At 36.9% G+C, this 12,138-nt stretch overlaps 1 protein-coding gene and 1 pseudogene across 1 annotated transcript in view; one reads left to right on the top strand and one right to left on the bottom strand.

Moving 5' to 3' along the window:
* The window catches only part of SCML2 (Scm polycomb group protein like 2), a 94,334-nt gene that overhangs the window by 14,721 nt on the left and 67,475 nt on the right, over nt 1–12,138 (bottom strand). Inside the window, exons 9-10 of the mRNA XM_049766822.1 lie at nt 11,760–11,963; nt 9,920–10,105 (exon numbers count right to left, since the gene is read on the bottom strand). Of these exons, the coding sequence (XP_049622779.1) occupies nt 9,920–10,105; nt 11,760–11,963 (390 nt within the window). The remainder of the gene's footprint in view (nt 1–9,919; nt 10,106–11,759; nt 11,964–12,138) is intronic.
* On the top strand, nt 5,434–5,520 carry LOC125999595 (uncharacterized; annotated as a pseudogene).

The raw sequence follows: 12,138 nt of genomic DNA, 5'->3' as shown, positions 1-12,138 counted from the left end.
ACAAAGCTTAGAGCAGAAATCAATGAACTGGAAATCCAAAAAAAATCTGAAAGATCAATTAAAGCAAAAGTTGGTTCTTTGAAAACATAAACAAGATTAATAAACCTCTGGCAAAATTCACAAATAAATCGAGATAGAGAAAAACTTAATAAACCGGATTAGAAATGAAAAGGGAGAAATCACTATAGATATTGCAGAGATTCAAAGGGTAGTCAGAGACCACTTTGAGAAATTCTGTGTCACGAAACATGAGAACCTAGCAGAAATGGACAAATTCTTGGACACTTATAACCTCCCAAAGTTAAATAAGGATAAGGTAGCATATCTGAACAGGCCCATCACTATTGAGGAAATTCAAATGGTGATCAAAATCTTCCCAAAAACAAAAGCGCAGGCCCAGATGAATTCACTAATGAATTCTTTCAAATCTTTCAAGAGGAACTTTTACCAATACTTTTCAGGCTCTTTCATAAAATTGAAGAAACAGGAACACTTCCAAATAGTTTCTATGAAGCTAACATCACCTTAATAACAAAATCAGATAGAGATGCTGCCCAAAAGGAAAATTACAGACCAATATCCCTGATGAACACAGGTGCAAAGATCCTCAACAAAATTCTGGCAAATAGAATTCATTGCATTATCAAGAAGGTCATTCACAACGACCAAGTTGGTTTCATCCCAGGAATGCAAGGATGGTTTAACATCCATAAATCAATAAACATTATACACCATATCAACAAAAAGAAAAGCAAAAATCATATGATCATATCAACAGATGCAGAAAAAGCATTCGATAATGTCCAATACCCATTCTTGATAAAAAGTCTCATTAAGATGAAATGAAAGAACTTTTCTCAATTTAGTCAAGGCCATCTACCACAAGCCAATGGCAAATGTTATTCTCAATGGAGAAAAACTAAAAGTCTTTCCCCTAAAATCTGGGACAAGACAAGGCTGCCCTCTCTCACCAATCCCATTCAACATAGTACTGGAAGTACTTGCCATAGCGATCAGGCAAGAAAAAGATACCAAGGGAATCCAGATAGGTAAAGAAGAAGTCAAGCTTTCACTGTTTGCAGGTGACATGATAATTTATTTAGAGAACCCTAAAGACTCTGCCAAAAAGCTTCTAGAAACCATAGATTCATATAGCAAAATGGCAGGCTACAAAATTAACAAGCAAGAGTCAATGGCCTTCTTATATACTAATGATAGAGAAGAAATGGACACTAAGAAAACGGAGCAAGTGGTGTTGGCACAACTGGTTAGCCACTTGTATAAAAGCAAACTCAGACCCCCATTAAACACCATGCACAAAGATCAAATCCAAATGGATTTAAGACCTTGATATCAGGCCTGAAACCATAAGGTATATAGAACAACACATAGGTAAAACACTATATGACATTGAGACTAAAGCCATCTTCAAGGAAGAAACAGCACTCTCCAAACAAGTGGAAACAGCGATAAACAGATGGAACTATATTAAGCTGGGAAACTTCTGCACCTCAAGGGAAATAGTGCCTAAGATACAAAAGCCACCTACAGAATGGGAGAAACTACTCACCCAATACCCACCAGACAAGGGGCTAATATCTAAGATATATAAGATACAAGGTACTGACAGAACTTAATAAGAAAAAAACATATAACCCCATCAAAAATGGGGAGGAGAAATGAACAGACACTTCCTCAAAGAAGAAATACAAATGGCCAAAAGACACATGAAAAAATTCTCCTCATCATTAATCATCAGGGAGATGCAAATCAAAACTACAATGAAGTACCATCTCACACCACAGAGACTGGAACACATCACAAAGGACAAGAACAATCAGTGCTGGCAGGGATGTGGAGAGAAAGGAACTCTCATTCACTGCTGGTGGGAATGCAGTCTAGTCCAGCCTTTATGAAAAACAATATGGAGATTCTTCAAAATACAGAAAATAGAACTTCCTTATGATCCAGCTATACTACTCTTAGGGATATACCCTAGGAATACAAAAATACAATTCAAAAATCCCTTCCTCACACTTATATTCATTGCAGCACTATTTACAATAGCTAGACTCTGAAAACAACCAAGATGCCCTTCAACAGATGAATGGCTAAAGAAACTGTGGTACATATACATGAATGAATATTATGCAGCCATCAGGAGAGATGAAGTCATAAAATTTTCCTTTAAGTGGATGTACATGAAATCTATTACGCTAAGTGAAATAAGCCAGAGGGAGAGAGATAGATACAGAATAGTCTCACTCATCTATGGGTTTTAAGAAAAATGAAAGACATTACTGTAATAAGGCCCAGAGACAATAGAGTCTGGAAGGGCTAGAAAGACTGGCTCACAACTTGAAGCTCACGACAAAGAGTGGTGAACTGTTAGGGAAATAACTACAATAACAACTAACATGACAATCTTAAAGAATGAGAGAAATATAATGCCTGTCGTGAATACAGGCAGCGGTGGGGGAGGAGGGGAGACATTGGTGGTGGGAATGTTGCCTTGGTGATGTGGGGGGGTGTTCTGTTCATAACTGAAACCCAACTACAAACATGCTTGTAATCATGGTGCTTAAATATTTATATTAAAAACATAAAATAGGGGAAATGAGAATTATAAAGGAAGTGATTATAAATTTAAGACATACTTACTTTAAAGTTTATACATATTTAACTTCTGACATATACTAGAGTGGTACCTTCAAAGCAAAAATAATCAGAAAAACAAGTAAGAGGGGAATGAAAAAGAATGAAAACTAGTAAGAGGGAAATGAAAAAGTGGGAAATCTGAAAGGTTAGTATCAAAGTGCAAGAAGAGAAAATAAGGGAAAGCCAAAATTAAACTGCAAAAATGCTCAAAATCCTCACAGATAAATGGCAATAAATTATTTTATGTCAGTAATTTCTCTAAATGTAAATGGACTGAACTCTGCAATCAAAAGGCACAGTGACTGTAAGGATTTAAAAGCCAACCTTTGGTGTTTGTAAGAGATACACTTGAAATTTCACTAGAGTAATGGTCTCGAATATAATCATACAGGCAAAAAGTAGTCTATAAAAATGAGAGATGGCCAGAATTTTCTCAAGCAAAATAGAATTCAAACTAAGGAAGGTAATAAGGTAATACAAACTAAAGAAGAGAAAGGAATTTGGCTAAAAAGAAATAACACTGTTAATATGACCACCTTACTCAAATTATTATTCAATGCAGACTCTATAAAATTTTTAAAGGAACTCTTCTAGAATAAAGAACACTACTACTAAAATTTGTATGCCAAAAACTACCAACTAGTCAAAGCAATTATGAGAAAAAAGAAGATGGGAAGCAATGCATTTCCTGACTTAAAATATACTACAAAGTGGTAATAATTAAAACATTCATACTGGAATAACAACATACTTTCAGACCAATGAAACAGAATGAAAGTCCCAGAAACAAATTCTCAGATATATGCACAGATAACTTTACAAGGGTACTAGGAGCATTATGTGGTGCAAAGAAAGTCTCTTCAACAAATGGTACTGGGAAAACTGGTTAGCATATGTGAACAAATGTAACAGAAGCCCTAACTCTCACCATACATAAAAGTGAAATCAAGATGCATTAAAGACCTTGATATTAGAAATCCAAAAAATGCATTGCGATAAACAAATCCATAAACAACATTGATAAAAACATTGAGAGAACTCTCTCCATGATATACAGATTTCAAGGGATCTTCAATTATTTGACTCAATTGGTAAAGAAAACAAAAGCTGAAATAAACAAATAGAACTACACCAAACTGCAAAATCTACTGTACTGTGAAACCCTAGCTAGAATTAAGATACCTTATTGAATAGGAGAAAATATATGAACACCATACATCCATAAAAGGGCTAACAGACAATATATATAAACTACTCGAAATCAACAGAAAAAAATAAGTAAAACCATCAAAAAGTGAGGACAAATACTTTTTTAATGAAGACATACAGATAGGGGGGGGCAAAGCGATAGCATAGTGGGTAGGGCATTTGCCTTGCACACAGCCCACCCGACCGGGTTCTATCCCTGGCACCCTATATGGTTCCCAGAGCCTGCCAGGAGTGATATCTGAGCACAGAGCCAGGAGTTGCCTGGTGTGGCCCAAAAGCCAAAAAAAAAAAAGACATACAGATGACCAACAGGCTAATAAAATAAGGGCTCATCATTTGTGATTATGGGGAAATGAGAAATCAAAATGACAATGAGTTATCAGCTCACACCAATGAGAACAATCGGTCTGAACACAAGCAGTGCTGCAAAGCATACAGTAAAAAAAGAACTCATTACACTGTTAAGGAGACAGCTTCCTTAGAGACTGTAGGTTCAGCCTCTATAGAAAATAAAACAGAGATTTAAAAAAAATTCAAAGTAGAAGTTTCATTTTTCCCAATGACTCTACTTCTTGGCATTTACTTACCACAAGAATACAAAAACACTAATTAAAATATTTATGTAGAGGCTGGAGTGATAGCACAGCAGTAGGGCATTTGCCTTGCACGCAGCCAACCCTGAATGGAACCCAGTTCGATTCCCAGCGTTCCATACGGTCCCCCGAGCCTGCCAGGAATGACTTCTGGATGTAGAGTCAGAAGTAACCCCTCAGTGCCACTGGGTGTGACCCAAATACTAAAAATAAATTTATGTACATCTATGTTTGTATATATTATGGCTCTTTATAATAGCCAAATGTTGTAAACAAATCAGATGCCCAATGATAAAGAAATGGTAATAAATAGATGTAATGGATTACTATTTAGCTGTAAGTAAAGATGAAACCCTACCTTTTGCTATAACTTGGATGGAACTAAGAGGGTGTTGTGGGGTCGGAGCAATAGTACAGCAGTAGGGCATTTGCCTTCCACACAGCAGATCCAGGACGGACCTGGTTCAATCCCCAGCATCCCATATGGTCTCCCTAGCCAGGAACAATTTATGAGCACATAGCCAGGAGTAACCCCTGACCATCACTGGGTCAAACCCCCCCCCCAAAAAAGGGTGTTGTGCTAAGCAAAATCAGATGCAGGGGACAGAGAGATAATACAGCGGGTAAGGCATGTTCTGCACACAACTGACCAGGGTTTAATCCCTGGTATCTTTATGTTCCTCCAAGTTCACCAGGACTGATCTCTGAGAGCAGAGCCAGGAGTAAGCCCTAAGCACCACCGGGTATGGCCCCACCCACAAAAAAGGAGGGAGAACAAATATCAGATGATCTCACACTCTTATGTGTAATGAAGAAACAAGAAAGGGAATGAACAATAAAAGGAAACCCTTTGACTCTACCAGTATTACTAGAGTTACTAAGGGGGATAGTAAAGGATAGGCGTGGGGGTCAGGAGGCATGGGGCAGAAACACTAATGCTAATATAAAACAAACTTTAAAATAATTTACTTTTGTGCTTGTTTCGGCAGCACATATACTAAAATTGGAATGATACAGAGAAGATTAGCATGGCCTCCCCCAAAATATAATTTACTTTTTTATTTTGGGGGGGGTCACACCCGACAGCGCTCAGGGGTTACTCCTGGTGGACTTGGGGTACCATATGGAATGCCGGGATTCAAACCACCGTCCTTCTGCATCTAAGGCAAATGCCTTACTGCTGTGCTATCTCTCTGGCCCCACTTTTTAATTTTTTTAAGTAATTTACTTTCATTACCACTTAATGAGATAGAAAATTCATATAGCAAAGAATGTATTCTCTACAAACTTTATTCAGAATCTTAGCAAGATCAGAAAAAGTCTTTACTTATCTTTTACCTGTATTATTCTAATTCTTATTTTAGAGGGACTGAGGAGACAGCACAAGGGTCAGGGACACAGGTTTTGCAGGCCTGGGCTCTCAGATCAATCCCCAGCTCCACATGGGCTCTGAAGCACTGCTGAGTTTAATCCTGGAGGTCCTCAAGCATTGCCAGAGTAGCAACTGTGTTCCCTGGCAAAAAAGTGAACCTTCCGTATAAACTTTAATTTTAAAAAAGAAAGAAAAAGTGATGAAAAAGACTGTTATAAGGAAAGTTTGAAAAGCCTGAAGATGTTTGATGAGAGTGTAAAGTAAAATGCCAGCACCAAAAGCAGGAGGGAGTGGGTGGGTGGGAAGAGGGCATCAGGGAGGATGGGAGGGAAGGAAACTGGGGACATTCGTGGCGGAAATGTGTACTGAAGGTTGTACACTATATGATTAACTCAATCATGAAGAACTTTATCTGTAGAAAAAAACTATTATGAACAGCCTTGTAGCCATGGTGTTTAAATAATCAAATAAAGAAAATATGAGGAAAAACAAACAGACCTCAAAGACTGCAGAATATCAGGTATACCAAAATATACATAAGGGTGAGTTTCTGATGGAAAGAGAGAGGAACAAAAGGAAAATGTTTTTAAAAACATGGGCTAAAAACCTCCTTGTGTTGATGAAAGCAATTTAAATTGCTTTTAAATTTAAATATATAAATTGTTTATATATCAGTAAGTTCAGAAATAAACAACTAAATTAATTTGAAGGTATTCACATCTAAGATAAAAACAATCTAAAAAAACTAAAGAGAGAGAATTTCCTGAAACTAGCAAGAGAAAGGCAAGGGAGCCTCAATTACATTAGCACTTACATAGGATGTAAAATGACATTCAAAATGCTGAAATAAAAATATGGTCAATCAAGAACTACTTATAAAAAAAAACTAACCTGTCAAGAAAAAGAAAAAAATGTATGGAGGAAAATAGCAAATTAGTAAATGTAAATCAAATTTTGTCAGTAATGATATAAAATGTACATTAAATGGGCCCGGAGAGATAGCACAGCGGCGTTTGCCTTGCAAGCAGCCGATCCAGGACCAAAGGTGGTTGGTTCGAATCCCGTTGTCCCATATGGTCCCCCGTGCCTGCCAGGAGCTATTTCTTTTTTTTTTTTTTTTTTTTTTGGTTTTTGGGCCACACCCGGTGACACTCAGGGGTTACTCCTGGCTATGCGCTCAGAAGTCGCTCCTGGCTTGGGGGACCATATGGGACGCCGGGGGGATCGAACCGCGGTCCGTCTCCTAGGCTAGCGCAGGTAAGGCAGGCACCTTACCTCGAGCGCCACCGCCCGGCCCCCAGGAGCTATTTCTGAGCAGACAGCCAGGAGTAACCCCTGAGCAACGCCGGGTGTGGCACAAAAACCAAAAAACAAAAACAAAAAAAAAACAAACAAAAAAAACAAATAAAATGTACATTAAATAAAGCAAAAAATGAGATTAGCAGAATGTAGTTATTTTAAAAATTAGTTAAAATTAGTATAAAATAAATAATTATACAAACAGTGCTTAAGAGTGAGTGGGAGTGATTAAACTAAAATCTTTAAGAAATCCTAAGGAGTTACATATTTATAAAAAACCTTAATAAATAAATTTAATAAACTTAAGAACTAATATTAATATGCAAACATAAAATTATTTATTTATATTCATTTATAGTACTATAATCAATAGTTATAATAGTATATATAGATATATATTATTTTTAGTTTTATATATAACTATAGTTATATATTTATATAAATATATAGTTATATATTTACATATAATAGTTATATATATTTATATTCATTTATAGTACTTATAACCAATAGTTCAAAGGTAAATTAAGAAAATAATTCTGGGGACAGAGTGATAGCACAGTGGGTAGTGCTGACCCAGTTTTGATCCCTGGCATCTCATATGGTACCCTGGCATCTCATATGGTACCCTGGCCTACCAGGAGTGATTTCTGAGCATAGATCCAGGAGTAACCCCAAAACAAAACAAAACAAAAAAAGAAAGAAAATCATTCTGAAAAAAGAGAAATTTGTTACAGTAATATAAAAAAATAAACATATGGGGATGACTTTCAAAAGAAGTATTAGGTATGCTCTCTAGAAGCTATTAAAGAATTTGAAATACATTTAAGAAAAAAATAAATAGAAAAACATTCCATGTTTCCAGATTGAAAGACTCGGTACTGTTAAAATGGTAACACTCCCTAAAATGACCTACAGATTAAATACAAATCTTATTAAATCTGAACTTGGAGTCATTGCAGAAATTGATATATTGGTTCTAAGGTTTATACAGAAATAGAAAGAGGAATAAGTAAATTAGAATAGAATATAAAAAGTACAGAAATAAACCATATATTTATAGCCAATTGATTTTTGACAAGGGAACCAAGGTAAGTCTAACAAGTGAAGATACGTCAAAAAAGAAAGAGTAGGGGCCGGAACAGTGGCACAACTGTAGGGCCTTTGCCTTGCACGAGTCTGACCTAGGACTGGCCTTGGTTCGATCCCCCGGCAACCCATACGGTCCCCTGATCCAGGAGTGATTTCTGAGTGCATAGCCAGGAATAACCCCAGAGCATCACCATTGTGGCCCAAAAGCCAAAAAGAAAAGAGTAATATTTTCAATATGCTAGGACAACTGGACTTCCACATATGAAAAAGTGAAACAAAAAATACAGAAAAATTCATCAAAAATAGGTCAATGACCTAACTTTAAAAGCTAAAACTATAAAATTCTTAGGAGAAAAATAGAACTAAATCTTTATGAATTTATAAGCAATTTTATAATAATAATAATAATACAAGAAATAAACATGAAATGAACTATCAAAATTACAAATTTCCATGCTTATTGTACAATAAATAGGGCATTTGCGTGGCACGTGGTGGACCTGGGTTCGATCCCTGTCACCTTATATGGTCTCAAGTCTAATAGGAATGATCCCAGAGCACAATCAGTAGAAAGCCCCTGAGCACAGCACAGTGTGGCTCCAAACAAACAAAAACAAAAACAAAACAAGAAAACAACTGCTTCAAGAAAGTGAAAAGACAGACTACAAACTGGAAGAAAATATATGAAATTATATATTTGACATGAAATTAATATGCAGGACATACCAATAAGTCTTGACATAGTTGTTCTATGTAATATAAATATATAACACATATATTATAATACATATAATATAATATTGTATTGCTATTAATAAAGAAGAACCCAGTTTAAAAACAAAGGGTTTGAACAGACATAGTGCCAAAGCAAGTATACAGACAGCCCCCAGCGAGTTTGACTTACAATTTCTTGGCTTTATGATGGTGTGAAAGCAATATGCATTAAGCAGAAACAGTATTTTGGCTTTTGATCTTTTCCAAGGCTAGCAACATGCAGTACATTACTTTCTCCTGACACTGGGGAGAGGCAGTAAGTCAAAGCTCCCAGTCAGCCATTATCACAAGGGTAAACAATGTAATCGTAGGCTACCAGTGGCCCTCAAACTACGGTCCGTGGGCCACATATTGTATTTGTTCCCGTTTTGTTTCTTCACTTCAAAATAAGATATATGCGGTGTGCATAGGAATTTGTTCATAGTCTTTGTTTTATACAATAGTCCAGCCCTCCAACGGTCTGAGGGACAGTGAACTGGCCCCCTGTTTAAAAAGTTTGAGAACCACTGGAAAGCTATGATGTTTGGTAAAGTAGGTGTAGTAAATTCATTTTCAACTTAGGATGGGTTTATCAGGACATAACCCCGTCATAAATTAAGGAAGACCTGTACAAACAGTGAATAAGCACATGAAAAAAGCTCAACATTAGCTATTAAGGAATGCACATTAACCCATATGAGCTATCTTGCTGGTTTTGATTCCAAGTTTTTATGACTATACTAAGACATTACTTTCCCACTTCCAAAGAACAACCCCCCCCAAAAAAAACCCTATGACTGTACATGTCTACTTAGTGCACTGTGATTAAAATGTTTACTTCAAGAAGGACTCAAAAGAAAACTGAATTATACAACATTCTCAATTACCAAAGGTCATACGAAATAGAAACATTTATAGTAAGAAAATGCACATTTTCGCTCACCTGATTTATTTTTATCATGCTCTGCAGAAGAGTTGTGGGCATTACCTCTGTATGAGCTAAAAGGTTGGCTACTCAAAAGATTATCACATTCTAGATTGTGGCAGAAGGTTTCAAGAAAGCGAAGAGCAAATGACGCACTGTTCACTGGAGGGAGCTGGACGGAATGAGTTTCACCATCAAAAGAGGCTATTAGGCAAGAAATAAAAAGCCTGAGTTGCAGCATTAAGAAAAACGAGCACTATAGATTTGGGACAAAATATCTACATACCAGACAAAGTGCTAATATAAAACCCTGTATTCGAGATCTTTTCACACAAAGCACTCTCAAAAATTCAGCAACGGCAGTAATAGAAAACCAAATAACTCCATCCCAAGCATAGGGAGATAGGAACAGACAGATAGGGGTCAAGGTGACTGTTTTGCATGTGGCCAAATCTGGTTCAATCCTTGGCACTACATATGGTGTGCCCCAAAACATAACAAACAAAACAGTAAATCCTGAGATGGTGAGAACTGAATAAATTTGGGGAGGGAAAGCTGAGAGCCTGTGAGGTAATGATGGAGAGACAGTGAAACAACTGGTGAGATTTGTGTAGTAGCACTGAGAATATAAAATAAACTCAATAAACTCAAAAACAAACTATGATATTCCAATAAAATAAATTTAAATAGCAAGTTTTTAAATTTTGAAAGGCTATCAATTCAGGAAACCAGTGATCGTGGTTTTAGAAGCTTAAAATAATCTTAAATTATAAACATTTATATCATTCAACTATATAGCCTATATTAGTAAATATACAGAATTCCCATTCTAATATTTTCATGGCATAATAACAGAACTCATAGTACTCACTTCCTAATAGTTCAAACGTTCTATGGGTCGAAGCATATTTTATCACAGAATCGTAAATGCTAGCTGTCTAGCACCTCATTACTTTATAAATCACTTGTTTGGGGCGACATCCAGCAGTTCTCAGAGGTTACTCCTGGCTCTGCTCTCAGAAATTACTTCTAGTGGCCTCACGGGACCATATGGGATGCCAGGGATTGAACCAGGTTGGCTACGTGCAAGGCAAAATGCCCTATCTACTGTTGTATATCACTCCGGCCCTTTGACTCACTTTTTTATATTTAGGGTTTCATATAAACCAACCCATTATTCTAAAATAACTACATTATCAATCAACGTTCTTTTCCTATAGAGACCATAATATATATCTGGTTTTTGGGTCACACCAGGCGGCGCTCAGGAGTTACTCCTGGCTTTGCACTCAGAAGTAGGTCCTGGCAAGCTCGGGGGACCATATGGGATGCCGGGATTTGAACCACTGTCCATTCAAAATCAGCTGTGTGCAAGAAAACACCTTACTGCTGTGCTATCTCTCCGGCTTGAGACCATAATATATTAAAGGCAATATCTGTATCTTTTTAATCAGCCTAGTGTATCATTCTGACATGATCTGCCTATTTTAAAAGTAGACATTCCAATGAGAATTAAAAGACTAGAAAATGTAATTTTTTGTTGGTTTTGTTTTGAGTCACACTCAGTGGCGCTCAGGGGTTACTCCTGGCTTTGCGCTCAGAAGTCACCCCTGGCAGGCTCCGGGGACCACGTGGGATGCCGGGATTGGAACCACCGTCCGTTCGAATCAGCTGTGTGCAAGGCCTTACCACTGTGCTATCTCTCTGGCCCCTAGAAAATGTAATTTTATAAATATTCTTTACAGTAATATAGAACATTTTTCAGTATTATAAATGCTTAATAGAAAGCTTGTATTTTCAAAAGCTAAAATCAAATTTCAGGGGGAAAAAAAAGGAAGGAGTGATTTTGGAAGCATACCAGTTATCACCTCTCCGCCACGATGGTCCGGTTTAAGAAATCCAAAAACGGTCTTCCGTTCAAAGGCACAGTCTACACAGGCCTGTACCGTCCGCCGCAGCACTACGTTCACCGGACCTGGGCCAAAGTGGTCAGGCAGCTGCTGGATTTTTTTCTGATCCAGGTGAGGGCCTGAATTTCCATTTTTGTTTATGTATACACAGACTTGAGGAAAAAGATACATTTACAAGATATAGAAATGAAATGGGTTGCAAAGAATATAAACATAAATGCTGTCTGATCAGTAATCATATCCACTAATCCATTAATCCACAAATGCCATTAGTCACACATCCAAAGAGAACCACATTGCATTTATAGTAATAATCATTTCTGCTAC

Source organism: Suncus etruscus, chromosome X, assembly GCF_024139225.1.
Source record: "Suncus etruscus isolate mSunEtr1 chromosome X, mSunEtr1.pri.cur, whole genome shotgun sequence".
Lineage (NCBI taxonomy): Eukaryota > Metazoa > Chordata > Mammalia > Eulipotyphla > Soricidae > Suncus > Suncus etruscus.
The sequence above is the reverse complement of the archived record's forward strand: the minus strand, read 5'-3'. Positions and strand labels throughout refer to the sequence as shown.